The sequence below is a fragment of the Mus caroli genome, unplaced genomic scaffold (assembly GCF_978045245.1).
Source record: "Mus caroli unplaced genomic scaffold, Mus_caroli_1 scaffold_13, whole genome shotgun sequence".
Taxonomy (NCBI): domain Eukaryota; kingdom Metazoa; phylum Chordata; class Mammalia; order Rodentia; family Muridae; genus Mus; species Mus caroli.
This window is the reverse complement of record NW_028227268.1, coordinates 435010-453714: the sequence shown is the minus strand read 5'-3', so window position 1 is coordinate 453714 and position 18705 is coordinate 435010. Positions and strand designations below refer to the sequence as shown.

The following is an 18705-nucleotide window of genomic DNA, read 5'->3' as shown; positions in this document are numbered from 1 at the left end:
ATTGGGGTTGGCTTACAGTTTAGAGGTTTAGTCCATTATTGCCATGGTGAGAAAACATGGTGCTGGAGAGGTAGATGAGACTTCTGTGTCTGGGTCCACAGGCAACATCAAGAGACTGTGAGCCAGTAGATTTGTCTTGAGCTTCTGAGATCTCAAAGCCTACCCCCTAGTGATGCACTTCCTCCATCAAAGCCACACCTACTCCAAGAAGGCCACAACTCAATAGTGCCACTCCCTATGACCAAGCCTTCAAACACAGGAGCCTGTCTGTACCATTTCTATTCAAACCAGCACGAGTTTCTTGAGATAGTTGGTAGCTTGGGTGCTTGTTAATGCTATAAGTGAGGAAGGCAGAAGGATAGCCCTGCGCTATGCTGACGTGAAGAGTAGACTCGTGTGAAGGCTAATGGGGGTTAGAGAGGTCAATGCCAAGATGGGTGTGCTCTAGGTGAGAGAACCTGGAGATGGCTTGGGTCAAGAATATTGTGAGGTCAGATAGATGTGTCTATAGTAGAGGATGCTGGGTGTGGTCCAGGAAGTAGTAGGACTGTCCAGTGGCCCAGAGGAATGGACTCCTCCACTGGGCTGGTGTGCTTATGATGAAGGCCTTGACATCAGCATTGATTAGATCCTGGCCAAGATCCCTGAGTGGCTAGTTGAGTGTGCTGTATAACAGGGATGTGTGTGTATGAATGTCTGCTATGTTCCCTTGCTATAGCCTAGGAGTCTTTGCAGGTTATGATTAACCAGTGAGTAGTTGCCATGTCTAGGACCAGCATGAGGATGCATCGTTCTGTGGCTGCTTCGAGTGTTGCTGGAATACAGCTGTGTGCTAGTGGTTTGCCCAGACCCCAGATGACCCTGTATTCAAGTGAGAATGCTGGAGTGTGGGTGCTTAGTCCCCTTTCTGGGAAGGAAGGACAGCCATCTGGCCAGGCCAAGCCTTAGGCTGTTGCTTATTCTGGTTGAGTGATACGGGTACTGCTGAGCACAGTTCAGACCTGTCCTTCCTTCTCGGCCACAGCCAAACCTGTGCTTGCACTTGCTTGCCCAGTCATGTGCTTTGGTCTTCTTGGGAATCTGGCTGCAGTCATAGTAACTTTACTTAGGCTGTGTGCTTCTCTCTCATATATGAGAGAATGAGTCTGGGGTCTCCTTGATAAATAACTATACAATCCAAAGCATTTTTGTAAAGCAAAAGGTTTCAGTTATGCAGAAAAGTGTGAAGCTACTCAATCCAGCAAGCAAGCACACCCAGTAGGGGTCCTGCTCTGCTTTTAACCCCAGGGTGAGGGATTCTGTGCCCTACTCTGGGTGGTTTGAGTGGTTAGAACTAGGACTCATAAAACTTAACAGGCTAGTTCAAAATGGACTAGCATTTTGCTAGGGAGAATAGAACTTGAGCATGTATCTTGACTTTAAGAATATACTAATCTGGGGGCTGGAGAGATGGCTCAGCGGTTAAGATCACTTACTGCTCTTCAAAAGGTCCTGAGTTCAAATTCCAGCAACCACATGGTGTCTCACAACCATCTGTAATGAGGTCTGACGCCCTCTTCTGGGGTGTCTGAAGACAGCTACAGTGTACTTACATATAATAAATAAATAAATCTTTTTTTAAAAAAAGAATATACTAATCTGGAGATATTCTAACTTAGTGGTGTCTTTACTAATTTCTCTAAACATGGAACTTCTGTCTTCTTTTAATTCTGATAAAGACAGTACATTTCATTTACATTCCCCACACCAACTGTGAGGTTGTTTTACACAGGAAGTGGTTAGAGCACCCAGAGTGTGCACTGTGCAGATCAAGCAGCCTCTAGCAATCCCCCTCAGGCTCATCCCCTGGACGGCTTTCTGGTACATAAGATACCTCAGTTGGTCGTTCTCCTCCTGTGCCAAGGGGGAGACAGCCTGTCTTTGAGTAGATTGATTGCTGTGTGAGGTATGGGATGTGGCAGGTAGGTGCTGGTGGTGTGTGCCTGGTGCTTTTCTTGGCTTTTGCCTTTTAGACTTGTGCCAGCTTTGTGCAGAGATAGGGAGCCTTATCTCTTAAAGGGATGGAGCCACCTCTGGGCCAATAGCTATAAAGCTTTCTACATACTTATATTTGTTAAGGAAGTTATTTATATGGTTTCTAGATTGTAATATTTTTTTCACCACAAATGATAATATTAGGTCATACCAATCATGTGACAGTTTTAGGGCAGGGGCTGCACAAGGAGTATTCTTGGTGGGTGAGGATAAGCACCTGCCTCTGGTTTTGGGGGACTGATGGCTGCTGTTAGTGATGCTCTTAGAGGTTGGCTGTTAGCCCTAAGCCTGGTTGTTTCTGTCAGCCACATCCATCCTTGTGGCAGCTAGTGAGGTGTGGGTCCTGGTCCAGGTTTCAAAGCCAGGCAGGAGCTTGCCTGACTTCCATCGGCCTTCCTGTTCCAGCAGGCTCTGGAGGGTTATGCTGTTGTCTTTGTGACCACAGAGGGAGACCAAGCACCATGAGTAAGCACTTGAGCACCGCTGAGATCCGGTGTCACTTTTATAGCATTTGAGTTGAAACGGGTTTGAAAAAGAAGTTGCATTGAATGCAGCCCCTGGTGGGCAGGCAGGGCAGTGGGATGAGCAGTGACATACCAGGTGGGCCTTTCCCGTGAGCCCTGTGGCTCAGCCTTAGCCGCCCCTTGTCACCTCAGAGGCCATTTCTCACCTTTCAGGGTTTTTCTCTACTTTTACTTTTTTAGGGTACTTTCCCTCATGGAATTGATATTTTGACTACAGCAGACTATTTTGCAGTTGGTAACATATCTAACTGTTTCCTGATTATAAGGTAAGTTTTAATGTGTGTAATATAATGTGTGTATATTTACTTGGGTGCCAAAATTCACCTTCAATATTTCTTTCATTATCCTGTGGTCTGTATATAACTTATGTTGTAGAGAGGGAATTGAACCGAGAACAGCTTCTGAAACCGTTCTCATACCAAGTTCATCCTGCACAGTACACGCTGGAGAAAATGGGCACCTGCTTGTACTTCAGTGTGCTAGCTAGGGCCGCACATCTTCTCTGGACATTAGTCTTCTTGTCCTCCTGGTTGGTGCTTTTCTGCCTTGGAACCATACAGGGAATAGCCACAGGCACAGCTATGCATGTCCTTCTGTGTGACAGCTTTCCCACCCGGTGTCACACATGTATTGATCTTTCAAAATGACATTTTGGATTTGAAGTGACTGTGATTGATTTTGTTGTTGTTTGTTTGTTTCAATAAAATGTGTTCCAAGTTGAAATTATCTGATTGTTTCTCAGGTGAGTATAATAGAGGTATTTGAAAATTCCGGTCAAGGGATAAATATTTAACCCTTAACTGCTGTTTTCAGAAATCACACCCAATTATTTTTGCTGTATAACATAAGTACTAGGGAGCAGTTTCACACTCTAATACCAATGTGAAAAGGGTATGATGCTTCGTGAAGTAGTTTATTTGCCTTGAATTAGGAGAAACATGCCAAGTGCATTTTAAAGCATTTTTGACCACTGTAAACCCTCGGGGTAGATTTCCTGACAGCCCTGCTGTGCAGACCACGCAGAATTTACACCTCTCCATAACCAGCTTTGACAGACTTTAAAAAAAAAGAAGAAGAAAATAATAACAACTAAAAACAAAACCAAAGGGTGACCAGCCTCTTTTCCAGGAAGAATGCAATCACATTTGCCCTCGCCTGCATGCCATTACCCCTCAGTCCAGCACTTCATGTCTGTGTCCACATATTCTTTGTCCTCTGATTATTAGCGTGTGAATGTTATATATGAGGGTCTCTGCCCTTTCTCAGAGATTCTTAGGTAAAATAGCTGGTAGTTTGGCTTTGGCAAATTTTACTTGTTGCTATGATTCCCACACCAGTCTAAAACTTATACATACTTTATAATGTCCATTCTGTAAACATGCATGACAGGGGGCTGGAGAGATGGCTCAGCAGGTAATAGTACTGACTGCTGTTCCGAAGGTCCTGAGTTCAAATCCTAACAACCACATGGTGGCTCACAACCATCCATAATGAGATCTGATGCCCTCTTCTGGTGTGTCTGAAGACAGCTACAGTGTACTTACATATAATAAATAAATCTTTTTAAAAAATGCACGACACAGAACATGACCTAGCTCTAGTGTGTGGGTTTTCCAGTACACTGGGTCTTTGTGACTCTCAGACCCAAGTAGATCAGCTGCTGTATTTTGAGGACAGTACAATAGCAAGCTTTACCATATCCTAGCACCACAGAGCCTCTGGCCAGGGTCTCAGCTCCCTTACTGGTATTTCTCTCAGTCTGGATCCTGGAGGGCAGGATTCAGAGAAAGTAGCATGTGCACCGTTTCTAGAAGGCCGTGACTAGGAGCAAGGTGTGGGGCCTCAGCCAGCGGGGAGGTGAATGTAGTTTGTCCTGAGGTCCCTGTGATAAACAGTTTTATGTCAGTTTGATAGTCGCTAAAGTCATCTGTGATGAGGGATCCATGGTTTTGAAAATAACTCCATACAGATCTGGCTATAGGTAAGTCTGTAAGGCATTTTCTTAATTAGTGATTGATGAGTGAGGGCCCAGTCCATTGTGGGTGGTGCCATCCCTGGGATGGTGGTCCTGGGTTCTATAAGAAAGGAGACTGAGCAAGCCATGAGGAACAAGCCAGTAAACAGCACCCCTTTATAGCCTCTGCATCAGCTCCTGCCCTGTTTGAGTTCCTGTCCTGACTTTCTTTGATGATGAACTGTGCTGTGTAACTGTAAGCCAAATAAACCCTCTCTCCTCCAAGTTGCTTTGGACATGGTGTTTGTTAGAGCAATAGAAATAGGAAGTAAGGCAGTTCCCAAATGCAGTATGCTTGTTCAGCACTGTGTTCTGGTGAATAGAAATTGGTCTGGAAGTTAGTCCTCTGGAGCGGGTGGTATTGGGATACTAACTGTAAAGGGCAGAGGATGAATGAAGGGTGGGAGGAAGGGGGTAGGTACCTGGTGGGTCTTCAGAGAGACCAGGCCCTCTGTTCTGTCTGTGCTGAATTTCTGGGCTTGTAACTCTCCTCACTTGGGACAGGATTCAAGGAGGAGGTTGCAGAGAAGGTGTTTCTGAACCTGCTTGGTCTGCTATATTGAGTAGATTCAAAAGTGGTAGAAAGTCCCCGGGGAGACATTAGTTGGGCCACTGCAACTGATTATCATTTGAGTGTTAAAGGCATATGGTAGACTGAATGTGTTCAGCATATGCATTTTCATATATTGTAATGGTGCAAATCTGTACATTCATAAGTATATGTCATAGTGACGCTTGTGGCCCTCTGCTGTATGCCCGTTGGGAATTTGAAGGTTCTTTCACTGAACACAGTGGTCTCTTGTTGTAGGTGCTTCTAAATTGTGATTTCTGGTGCTGTTCAGCTTGCTATGTCGATCAGCAGTTTGGGCATTTTTGAGTTTTTGTCATGATAAACTAAGCTCTTGCAGACACTTATTTAGAAATGTTTACGAGGATAGACATTTTAATTCTCTTACTTAAAGACTAACCAGAGATTTAATTTTGCATGAAGCTGTGAATGTGTGGTTTCGGCTTCTCCATACCTCCCTGAGATTGGCAGCAGCCAGGCTGTCTGAGCATCTTGCCATTCAGAGCACTCACCTGTGCGGATGACCATGTTGGACAGACTCCCACGTGCTTATTGTCCTTCTGTCTCTCCTTTGCTGATGATCCAAGGCAAATGTAGGCCAGGTTTTGTTTTTTTTTTTGTTTTTGTTTTTGTTTGTTTGTTTGTTTCGGGACAGAGTTTCTCTGTATAGCCCTGGCTGTCCTGGAACTCACTTTGTAGACCAGGCTGGCCTCGAACTCAGAAATCCGCTTGCCTCTGCCTCCCGAGTGCTGGGATTAAAGGCGTGCACCACCACGCCCAGCTGCAGGCCAGTTTTTTGCTGAGCTTTATTTTTCTTATATTTTTTAGTGTAAACTGTTTGCCAACTGTGCCTTTTTGTTTCTGTATATTACTTCTAATAGTCTCACTGATGTATAATTAACACATTACATGCATATAAAGTGTAAAGCTTGCTGAGTCTGACAAGGAAGATGCTAAAACTGTCAGGTGGGTAAGCTGTCAGGGTTCTGAGCGTACTTGTTACCCAACAAATTCTGTTTTTATTATAGATTGCTTTTCATTTTGTCTAATCTTTTCCCCTTAGCATGATTATTTAGTGATTCATTCATTTTTATATGTTGTGTCAAGAAGTTCAGATGACTGGAGAGAGGACTCAGTGGTTACTATTGCTGTTTTTGCAGAAGATCTGAGTTTGATTCTCAGTACCTGTGTCAGAAGGCACACAGCTGCCGGTAACTCTAGCTATAAGAAAGAGATCCGGCACCCCTTTCTGGCCTCCTCAGGGACCCACACACATGTGTATATGCCAACACAGGCGCACACACATATGGATGAGTATAAAAGTAATAAAAACAGATCCTGTGCGTTTGACCAGTCTGATGAGTCTACCTGCCCCTAGCCTATTCATACTATACCTAACCTGTAGGCCTAGGCTAGGTCAGACATCCTGTGTTCTGATCCGGTCTGGTGAGTTCCTTGGACCTTAGCCTGCTTGTACCTTCCCCACCCACAGACCTAGCCTGGGTTGCACACCTTGTGTGCTGACCCAGTCTGGTAAGTTCCTGAAACCCTGCTTGCCTGTGTCATTCCTTCCCCAAGGCCCATAGCCTCAGCCACACAGCCTGTATGCTAGTCTAACTTTGTGGCCATCTGTGCTGCCCTCACACTCTCTAGGTGTAGATAGGGTAAAACCAAACAGATCCAGTTTGTTCCACTTGCATGCCTTTTTGCTTATTTCTGAATCAAAGTCATCTCGGTTGCTCCAGTCGATCCACCAGGTCTATAGAAATGAGAATTACCAAGATGAACCCACGGACACAGAATTTAGAAGAACAGTCATGAACTTCATCAAAGGATTGAAGAAACGTAAAGTAGATGCACACACACAGCTCATTTACTTCAGAGAAGAACCGCCCGAGTGATAAATCAAGAAAGCACTCACCTGCGGCAGAGGAAAAGGAAGACCCGAGTGATGCCCAGGAAAGCACACATGTGTGGCCGAGGGAAAGGAAGACAGTTCAGGACTGGAAACCTGAATTCAGTAGAGAGATAGGAATATTGAAGAGTGCTCAAGCTGAAATGAAGATGTACTGAAAACGCAGTCACTCAATCAGAAAACCCAGAGGGAAGCCGTACAGGTAGAGTGGGTCATGTGGAAGATAGAGTGTTGAGACTTGAAGATAAAGTAGAGGAATTAGACACACAGGCAACAATATGAAAAACATCTTTATTTTTTACTTTTGGGGTGTGTGTTGTTGAGACAGGGTTATTCTGTATAATCCTGGCTGTCCTGAAACTTGCTCTGTAGGCCAGGCTGGCTTCAAACTCAGCGATCTACCTACCTCTGCCTCCCGAGCTCTAGGATTAAAGGTGTGTGCTACCACTGCCTGGAGTGAAAACAAAACAAAACAAAACTTTTAAAACACTAAAGTAGCATGTTGGAAATGTGGAACATCATGAAAAGACCAAATCTTCAAGTTATAGACATACAAGGAGAAGAATCCCAGGTTAGTGTCATAGACCACAGATCTTAAGGTTCATAGAAGAAAATTTCCCCATGTTAGTGAAAGAAATAACCCTCAAAGATGCACACAGAATACCAAGTAGAAGACAGAAAAGAAACTTCCCATGGAATATTATAGCTAATATACTAGTTATACAAAACAAATAGAGAATAAAGAAAGCTGCAGGAGAAAAACCAGAAGTTAAATTTAAAGGAAAACCCATTAGAATAATACAGTCTCTCAGTGGAAACCTTGAAATCTAGAAGAGCCCAAAGCAATATATTTCCAAGTTCTAAAAGACATGGATTCTAACCTGGACTTCTATACCAGCAACCTGTTTGCTGTAGTTGAAAGAGAAAACTTTTCATGATATAAACAGGCTAAAAAAATGGATATTCACCAACCCAACTTTACAGAGAATACTGGAAGCAATATTTCAGGCTGAGGCTGGGCAGTGGTGGCACATACCTTTATTTAATCCCAGCACTTGGGACGCAGAGGCAGGTGGATTTCTGATTTTGAGGGCCAGCCTGGTCTACGGAGTGAGTTTCAGGACAGCCAGGGCTACACAGAGAAACCCCGTCTTGAAAAACCAAAAAAAAAAAAAAAATTTAGGCTGAAGAGAAGACCATATGTAAAGTGAATCAATGAAGTTATAAAAACAGCAAACACACAACAACAAAATCAAAGCGATAGCAATCAATACTTTTCAATTAGTAACTAAATATTAATGACATTTCCTTTTTTTTATTAGAATTTTCTTTATTTACATTTCAAATTTTATCCTGAAAGTTCCCTATACCTTACCCCCACCCTGCTCCCCTACCCACCCACTCCCACTTCTTGGCCCTGGCATTCCCCTGAACTGAGGCATAGAAAGTTTGCAAGACCAAGGGGCCTCTCTTCCCAGTGATGGCCGACTAGGCCATCTTCTGATACATATGCAGCTAGAGACATGAGTCCTGGGGGTACTGATTAGTTTATATTGTTGTTCCACCTATAGGGTTGCAGACCCCTTCAGCTCCTTGGGTACTTTCTCTAGCTCCTCCATTGAGGGCCCTGTGTTCCATCCTATAGCTGACTGTGAGCATCCACTTCTGTATTTGTCAGGCACACCCATGGAAGGAGTTACAGAGACATTTACTTTTTAATCAAAAGCCCTGGGCTAGGTGAATGGATTAAGAAACAAAATCCATCTTTCTATTATCTATAAAAAAGTCAACTTAACCTTCTAAGACAGGAACCACCTTAAAGGAAAAGGTTGGAAAGAATAAACAAGTGGGATCAGGAAGCAAGTAGGTATTGCTGTCCTATCATTTATATAGTAGACTTTAAACTAAATCTGTATTATGGATTGAAATCAGAAGAGATAAAGAAGGACACTTCTTCATTCTAATGAAGAGAACAATTAACCATGACGACATCACAATCCTAAACATTCTGTGTACCTAATTTCATACAAAGTGTAGTGCTAGATTTCAAGACATATATTAACTCCAACTTAGTAGGTGATTTCAATACCTTAACTTTCTTCAACAGACAGGCCATAAAAATAAAAATCATCAGAATTTAAACAGCATTATGCATCAAATAAGCCTAACAGATGTCTCTGGAACCCAAACATCAAAAAAAAAAAAAAAAAAAAAAAAAACAACACATTCCACTCAACAACTCATAAAGCTTCTCTTAAAATAGATACAAAAGAAATCTTAACAGATTTAGAAGATTTGAAATGACCACAGTACAACAGAACTTAAAAAGACAGCAAATGAATCTGTAGGAAGTATACAGACTTGTGGTAGAGATTAAAGCGTACATTACTAAATGATGAGTGGGTCAAAGAAGAAATCAAGAAAGCAATGAAACAATTCTTATAACTTAAACACGGACACACATACACACACACACACACACCAGAACATTGGGTATATTAAAAGCAGTCTTGAGAGGGAAATTTATTAGCCAGCTACATTAAAAGAATCAGAGGAAAAGTACATGATTTAATGATGCAACTCAAGAATTTGGAAAACCAAAAGCAAACCAAATCCAAATGTAGTAGGTGGCAAGAAATAACAAAATAATTAAAAAGGGGGGGGGTCTGGGGAGATGGCTCAGCGGTTAAGAGCACTGACTGATCTCCTGACCTAACCCTAACCCTAACCCTAAGTCCCTAGTTCAAATTCCAGCAACCACATGGTGGCTCACAACCACCCGTAATGAGATCTGACGCCCTCTTCTGGTGCACCTGAAGATAGTTACAGTGTACTTATAAAAGAGTGAACAAAGGTCCTAAAAACTCAATTCTCAACAACCACATGAAGGCTCACAACCATCTGTACTCATATCCATAAAATAAATCTTAAAAAAAAAAGATGAGGCCTGACCAAGAGCTAGGGATACTGGAAGGAAAGAGAGCCCCTAGTCTGATGTCTGGTTGAAGCCTCTCACCAGGTGAGAACAGAGACTTCCAGCACAGTTACCATGTGCTATGCAGGTTCCCAGCATGGCGACACTATTACTTTCATACAGAAATGCACGCAAAAGATGAGTGCTAACAGACTTAAGACCAAGGTAGATGACCTAGAATGGGGCCTTGCTGCATGCCTAGGTGGCATTTTTACAGTAAATCTGTCCTAATTTCCTGTTTCCCGTTGATCTAGAATTTTACCATAGGAAGTATAACCATGTCAGGTAGACATCAGGAACCTCCCTGTGATTTTATTTAGTTTTACTACAAACAACTCTTATAAGACAATAGCATTAAAATACAGCAAAATAGTGTACCCTGTAAAGACAAAGGGTGTGCCTCCTCTTTGCAGAGCCATCCATGCCTTTGGATATATCTTACTTTCAGATTCCTTTATATATGTTTCTTTTAAGGATTTTTACTTAATTTGTATGCATGAATATTTTACCTGAATATATGTATATGTACCATTTGTATGGCTGGTGCCTGCAGAAATAGGAAAAAAAAAAAAAAGCATTGAATCCCCTGGAACTCTAGTTACAGACAGTTGTAAGCTTCTATGTTGGTACTGAGAATAGACCTTAGGCCCTCTATGAGAGCATCAAGTGCTTTTCAACAACCAAGTATCTCTCTACCCCTAAATATATCGTACGTTCTTCCAGAGATCCTCTCTCTTAGTATACTTAAAATCTAAGCTAAAATATCTTCTAATGACATTCACCTGTGTTAAAAGAAACTCAGAAATTAATGACATAGAAACAAGCAAACAACAACAAAAACAGTACGAAGAATAGATGAGTCTAAAAGCTGGTTCTTTGGGAAGATAAGCAAGATTGTAGAACCCTTGACCCAACTAACCAAAAGGAAGATCACCCAAATTACCACTCACATACAAATAGGGAAACATTACAAAAGACACCCAAAAAATTACGGAATATGATGACATTCCCTGTAGGGGAATACTTCAAAATTGTGTGTACTCTACTAGAAAAATCTGAAAGAAGTAGATGAGTTTCTAGACTCATCCAAACCACCAGAGTTGAACCAAGAAGAGACCAATATTTTAATAGATCCATACCAAGTAAGAAGATTAAAATAATAACAAAAAAGCCTTTTGACTAAAACAGCCCAGGCCCAGATGGAATCACAGCAGAATTCTGTCAGACTTTTAAAAAGATCTACAATCAGCATGTCTTCTGTGACATGTGTTTATCCACTGTGTGCATGCCTGGTGCAGGCATGCAACCCTGGAACTGGAGTTGTAGATCTTGTGAACCACCATGTAGACTGGGTGCTGGAAATGAAACCTGTGCCCGCTGCAAGAGCAGTCGGTCATCTTAACCGCTGAGCCAGCTCTCCAGCTCCTATAACTTACACTTCTGAAATCTTTATAAAACAAATAAGCCAGAACAGAAGTGCTTCCAAACTCCTTTTATGAAGCCAATATAACTTTAATACCCAAACCAGGTAAACTATAGGCCAATTTTCTCTGATGAACATAGATGCAAAAATCCTTAATAAAATACTTACAAGCAGAATACAGGGACACACACACACACACATATCATCATCATCATCATCATCCACCACAATTAGGTTGCTTTTACCCTGTAGATGCAGCCATGTTCACCATGCATGAATCAGTAAAGCAACAAGCCATATACTTTTTTTTTTTTTTTTTTTTTTTGAGACAGGGTTTCTCTGTGTAGCCCTGGCTGTCCTGGAACTCACTTTGTAGACCAGGCTGGCCTCGAACTCAGAAATCCGCCTGCCTCTGCCTCCCGAGTGCTGGGATTAAAGGCATGCGTCACCATACCCAGCTATACTTAGAGACAAAAATGACATAATCGTCTCAATAGATGCAGAAAGGGCTTTGACAAATTCAAAATGCTTTATGATCAAAGGGGAAAGTAGGACTAGAGGGACCATACATTAGCACAATAACGACTATGTATGACAAACCCATAACCAACACCATCCTGAACAGAAGAACGTTGAAGCAGACCCACTAAGATTAGGATGAGATAGGACTGTCTAATATTTCCAACCTTTTTCATCCTAGCACTTGAAGTGTTTCCTACCATAATAGACAAGAGAATTAAAAGACTATAAATAGGAAAAGAAGTTGGATTATTCTGTTAGCAGATAATATAAAGACATTTAAAAAGTTCTAGCAGAAAACTTCTAGATATGATCAACATTTTAAGCAGAGTGGAAGGATTCAAAATCAGCTTATAAAAGTTAAAAGGCCTTCTGTATACCAACAACAAGCACATCGAGAAAGAGATTATGGAAACACTCCTATTCACAATAGACTCACAAAGAGTATCTAGGAATAAACCTAACAGAAGAGATAAAAACTTCTACAGTGAAAACTTTAAATCTCTGAAGGAAGAGATTAAGAAAGATACTGGAGGATAGACTGACCTCCCGTGCTCATGGATGGGTAGAATTGATAGTGTGGAAATGACCATATTACCAAAAGGAAGTTATAGGTTCAATGCAGTCCCAAGCAAAATCCCCATGGCATTTTTTTTTCAGAGACAGAAAAAAAAAAAAATCCTCAGATTCCTATGGAGCCACAAAAAACCCTGGATACTCAAGGAAATCCTAAAGCAAAAGAGCAGTGCTGGGGGGCTTTCCATACCAGACTTCAAGCTATGCTGTGGAGCTGTAGTAATAAAAACAGCGCGGTCCTGGCACAAAAGCACAAACAAGAAGTAAGATAGACCCAAACGTGAGTACATATAGTCATAGCAATCACACATCTGATAAGATATCCAAAGCACACAGTAGAAATGACAGTATCTTCAACAAATGATTTGGGGAATACTGGATATCTCCATGTAGAAGAATGAAATTAGACCCATATCTATCTCTTTGCACAAAACCCAACTCCAAATGGACCAGAGATTTAATGTGAAGCCTAAAATAATGAAACTACTAAAAGAACAATGTAAAGGTGTAGGAAAGAACTTTGTGAATATGACTGTGTTTGCTTTGGAATTAAGGCCAACTGTTGACCAGTGAACCTCATAAAATTAAAACACTGCTCTATTGCAAAGGAAACAATGGAAAAGCAAGTCTACAAAGCAGGAGACAATCTTTGTCACCTACACATCTGGTAAGAGGATCAGAATACATAAATAACTAAAAAAACAAATCAAGAAAACAACCCAATGTTTAAAAAGGGCCACGGGTCTGTACACAATTCTCAAAAGAAGAAATAAAATAGCTAAGAAATCTCTTGATAGAAATGCAAAAAGTGTTTGCTTATCTTTAGCAATTATGGAAATGTAAATTAAAACTACTTTGACAGTTCATTTTACCTTAGTGGCAATGGCTCAGATCAGGAAAACAGCTGACAGAGAATGCTGACAGGGATGTGGGGAAAGGGGACCCTTGTTCCCTTTGGTGGGATTGCATACTGGTGCAGCTACTCAGAAAAGTGGTGTGGAGAGTTCTCAAGCTAAAAGATGTACCATGTGACCCAGCCAGACTGCTCTTGAGGACACACCCACCCCACGGGTAGCTGCTCAGGTGTGTCCATTGCCACCCTCTCCACAATTGCCAGGCTATGCAGACAACCTGTCAGCTGATGAATGGATGATGGAAGTGTTGTGCATACACACAGTGGGATTCTCTTTAGCTGTAAAGAACAGTGAAACCATGAAATTTGGAGGTAAATGGAGAGAACGAGAAGATATTATACCAAGTGACGTAATCAAGCCCATGAAAGACAAATGCAGTCTGTTTTCTCTTATTTGTGGATCCTCCCTTGTAATCTTTAGACGTGAGCATATGATCTAGAGTTACCTAGGAAACAAAAAGGGACCATGGTCAGGGGCACTGTAGAAGGATCTCTGGAGAGGGGCATATTCGGTCACTGGAAAATATAGATAATGTGGGGAGCACTTTACCTGATGAGGGGCTAGAGAGGACAATACACAGAAAAAGAAGGGATGAATAGCATTAAGGATGATTGAAAAATCCATAGGGAAACGTTTTACTAATAAATATGTAAGTATATGTTATATATATTCAAGTAACTTACTACTTAGTTGTAATGCTGCTCCCAAGAGCCAAAGACTGTATCAGTTAAATTTCTGTTGTTTTGATACAACATTATGCCCAAGAGAACTTACAGAAGAAAGAGATTATTTGGGTTTATGGGTCCAGAGGAATGACTCTATGGCAGCAAGCCTCACATGGTGGCTGGAGTTCACATCTCAACCAAGAAAAAGGAGTGTAGTGGACTGCTTGTAGATAAAGCCTACCCCCAATGACATACTTCCTCCAACAAGGCCACACCAATCTGAACCTTCCAAAACAGCACTACTATCTGGGGACCAAGTGTTCAAACACCTGAGACTATGAGAAACATTTCTTATTCAAACCACATGATTATTTAACAAAGACCCCAGTGCCAGGCACGGGAAACCTCCTCCTAAGTTATTGGTCAGGAAAATTACAAGAGACCTCCAAAATGAAATAGGTCATTGCTGCTGCCTTTGTTTACCTTCCAGAACTTGAAGGTAAGATAACACACATAAGACGAAGGACTTAATTCTCCCTGAGGGCTAGCCCTCATAGAACCTGAGGGTGCTATGTAAGCTGCCAAGGAGAAAAGCAGTGAATAATTCTATCTGGCTGAAAAGCCTAGGAACCACAACAATGATAGCACAGCAAAATATATGCAGAGGTGCAGTAGTGGCACTTAATCTTGGGTGTAATGAACAACAGTCTAATTGGGCTAAGATCCTCTCAATAGGAGGTACTGTCTACACACTTGGTACTGTACACCTAGCCAACTGCTCATGGCTGCTGAGCTCATGGCCTCTAGAGGAGAGCCTACAAATACTATTTTTTGAAGCAGTATAATTTCCAACTGCTTTCTAAGTACCTATCCTTATATCCATATATAAGGGTGTACCTATAGATAAATATAGTTCTTACCCTAAATCCAAGAAACTTCTTTTTGCAGCAGAGTAGTCCATCCCAGAAATCCACAACTAGTAAAAATTCAGAGAACAGCTAACCATTGGTACCCATCCTCATACACCCAAGGCTCAAGGAGCATTAGGGAAGAGAAGGTAGGAGCATTGTAAGAGCCAGAGGACCAGAATGTCTTCTGTGGGATAGTGTCTTCTGTATATGACTCGGAACTATACCTATGAAAGTTTAACAGTATGATCATTTATACAAGATCTGCACCATGGCAACACCAGTTCACACTCCATTGTTGATAAGGAAAATCTCACAAGGTCCCATCTCTAGATGAAGAGCTACAGGCAGTTAATGGCTGCCAACAGAAGGAGAGTAAGTCTTCTCCAGGAACAAGCCTTCTGGTAGGTTATCTAATCCCAAGTGGGCAGCCTTAGTTAAACATGTTAAACGAACTCAGCATGTTGTACGTGTACATACCTACCCACTAATAATTGAAGAGGCCATGACATTGTAAAGAAGTCGGAAGGTGGATAGGAGGGGTTGTATGAAATTCTTTAAAAAGTTAAAAAACCCAAATCAAATGGAATAAAAATGAATCTTCAAAACAACCACAAGAAGCCAAGTTTGTTGACGCATGCTTTCAATCACAGCACTTGGGAGGCAGACTGATCTCTGAGTTTGAGACCCTGGCTCCAAGCGGAAGTTCATTCTTTTGTGCTGTTGCATGCCTGTGGCATGGGTGGCTAAGCAGACTGCCTCCCGTATCAGCTGCAGGTGCATGGAGTGCTGTTTCTCGTCACAGTCCTGGGTGTGCTGCTGAGCTATGTACATGGTTTCTTGCTCTCCTGTTTTGAGTTATTGCCGATGCAGGCAATGTTTGGGTCATCTGGTAGGTAGCTTTTACTTTGATAGGAATGGCTAAACTATTTTTTAACACAATTGTTAGTTTTTATTCTCAAGAGCAGTATATGAAGGGTTTGGCTCCTCCAAGTTCTTAGGTATTTTTAAACCTTAAGTAATACATAAAATAATGTCTTAGGAGAATTTTATACATATGTATCATTGTATCTGCCCATATTTCCCCTTCTCTCTTTCATGTCTTTCAGTGTGTTTATTGCTGGCTTCCAGGAATACACCAAGCCCATGATTGATCACCTGGTCTCCATGAAAATCAACCATTGGGATGGGTAGGTTCTGTCTTTTTGACTCTCAGAAAATTCTTTTTTCCCCCCTCAATGGGAGGAGTTTAGTTGAGCTTTGTAAGTTTATGAGTATATTTTCTTATTATAGATAAACTATTTTAAATGAATTATTTCTGAGAAGTAATGAAACTTCCAGTTTGTGTGTGGCATGCTGTTAAAGGTCTATTTGTTTCATTTCTGGAGCTGTTGGTTGGGCAAGTCTGAGTTGTAATTATTTCTGAATACCTTGTCACATGTAATAGGGAAGCTACAGCCTGAGGACAGTGCAGTCCAACTGGGGTAGCCTGGTCTTCTTCATCAGTTGGCCTGCCTGCACACTGGTTCTGATTTGCTTGGCCCCCCTAGGTATCTTATATGTTGTAACTTAACTGCTGAGCAGACGTTAGTGGTAGTTTTCATAGTTACAGTAGAAGCTTTGGGGCTCTCTTGGTATTTTATAGGTAGTTAAGTGTGTCTTTAAAGAGGAAAGGCAAGTGTGTAACTCAGACGTCAGCACTGTCAGTGTTTTGCCTCTCTCTCTAGGTGGGCCTGGTCAGCCAAAGCACAGCAGATGCCGGGGAAATTAGCAATATAATCATGGTGTCCCTTCCATAAATCCCAGTGTCAGAGTGGTTTCTTTGTAGTTCACTGGGGAGTGTGTTTCGGTTTCCAAAGAACTAAAGCCTTAAAAGTATTTTTAACTGCTGTCATGCTTCTGTAGTGTGGGGCTCTCTGGGGTGAAGAAACTCTCGCCCAAGCCTCCATATTGATCATGCACATCTTCCTGATGTATTTGTTATTATGAGATGTTTCTCTTTGTTTCATAGATTTCTTCAAGTGTACCGTGATATTGAAATGTGTGCATGGGCAATCGGCTTTTTCTTTTTTCCTTTTTCTCTTTTTAATGATTTATTTGTTTTATGTATGAGTACACTGTGGCTGTCTTCAGACACACCAGAAGAGGACATCAGATCTCATTACAGATGGTTGTGAGCCACCATGTGGTTGCTGGACATTGAATTCAGGACCTCTGTAAACGTAGACAGTGCTCTTAACTGTTGCGTCATCTCTCTAGCCCTCAGCTTTTCCTTTAAAGGGACAGATAGTTAATGCCTTAGGTCTCTGACTCATATACGTATTATGTTTTTCTTTATATAACCCTTAAAAATATAAATACTATCCTAACTTAGAGCCTTACACAAGAAACCTGGACAGTGTTTGATCTGCTGACTATAAATCATCATTTTTGTTATAGCAAGTGTCAGAATTCTTTTTCTTGTTAGTTGAACAATATTGCATTGTCTATATCTATCATATTTTACCTATCTGTTCATCTTTGATAGATCCTTGGGTGTTTCCATCTTAAGGCTGTGTGAGTGTGTAAATCCGTCCTTACTAACAGCTGCTGTTACTTCTCAGGGCCATCCGAGAACTGTCTGCAAAGGCACTGCACAACCTGACTCCACAAGTACCCGAGTACATAGCCACACACGGTAGGTTTGCATACTACTGCCTATTGCACTCACAAATGTGCACGTGTGTGCCCCTCCCCATGCACAGATACAACAGAAATGTGTTGTTCTCATAGTGGGTGATGATAATGATGTCCTGGGCCAAGTCAGGGTAGAACAATGAAGACAAATGTAGTGTGTTTGTCCAGTGGCAGCTTTGGGTGGCATCAGGCACAGGTGCCATCCAAAAACCAAGGAATTGCACTGTGGGCTGCACTGTACAGGTTAAGGATGATGGTGAACTCCAGGGCTGATTGGAGTGGGCGGGGCCTCTAGATTGGCCTGCACTTGGAATTTGGAGCTGTTCTGCTTTCTCTTCCCTAAGTGCCAGAGGCTGAGGTTTTCTGTTCTTGTTGGGAGGGAGTAATGAATGGAAGTACCTGTCACCTTTCATGGATGTGTGTCCTTTGCTCTCCTCAGGCAGAGTACTGCCACCACCTAGCAGGTAGAGGTGCAGGCAGGAAAATCTGCAGACATGACCTCTTTCTCAGTGGTCTCTCACTGAGCATCTGTGCCTGGATATATATACTGTTGTATATGTTGTATGTGTGTATATATGTGTACTGATGTATATGCCTAGATGTATCTGCTGTGTCCTATCACATCGCTTGGTTGCCCAGGAGGGGGCTCTGCCCACCAGAAACAGTGGTGGTGACCCTGACAGCATTGACTTTCAGAGGAAATACTTGTAAGTAATGTGTTGTTCTGTGTGTCTCTCAACCTGACTATTGCAGTATTCCCTGCACTACTGTTGATGACACAGAGTCCAGATCTACACACGAGACATGGTGCCATCCTTGCCTGTGCAGAGGTCACCTATGCCCTGTACAAGCTGGCTGCACAGAGTAACAGGTAGGAGATGCCATTTGTGAAGCTAGGTAATAGTAATAGTAGTGATTTGGGGGTTTGAGAAGAGCTTCCCTGCTCTGACTGTTGATCATTTGTGTATTTAAGGCTCCATTTTTACACTGAGGTG

The 18705-nt window shown here is 41.9% G+C and overlaps 1 protein-coding gene across 1 annotated transcript in view; it reads left to right on the top strand.

The window, feature by feature from the left end:
* The window catches only part of Tbcd (tubulin folding cofactor D), a 163210-nt gene that overhangs the window by 106372 nt on the left and 38133 nt on the right, over positions 1-18705 (top strand). The window contains exons 17-20 of the mRNA XM_021178456.3: positions 2739-2824; positions 16144-16224; positions 17638-17711; positions 18464-18581. Of these exons, the coding sequence (XP_021034115.1) occupies positions 2739-2824; positions 16144-16224; positions 17638-17711; positions 18464-18581 (359 nt within the window). The remainder of the gene's footprint in view (positions 1-2738; positions 2825-16143; positions 16225-17637; positions 17712-18463; positions 18582-18705) is intronic.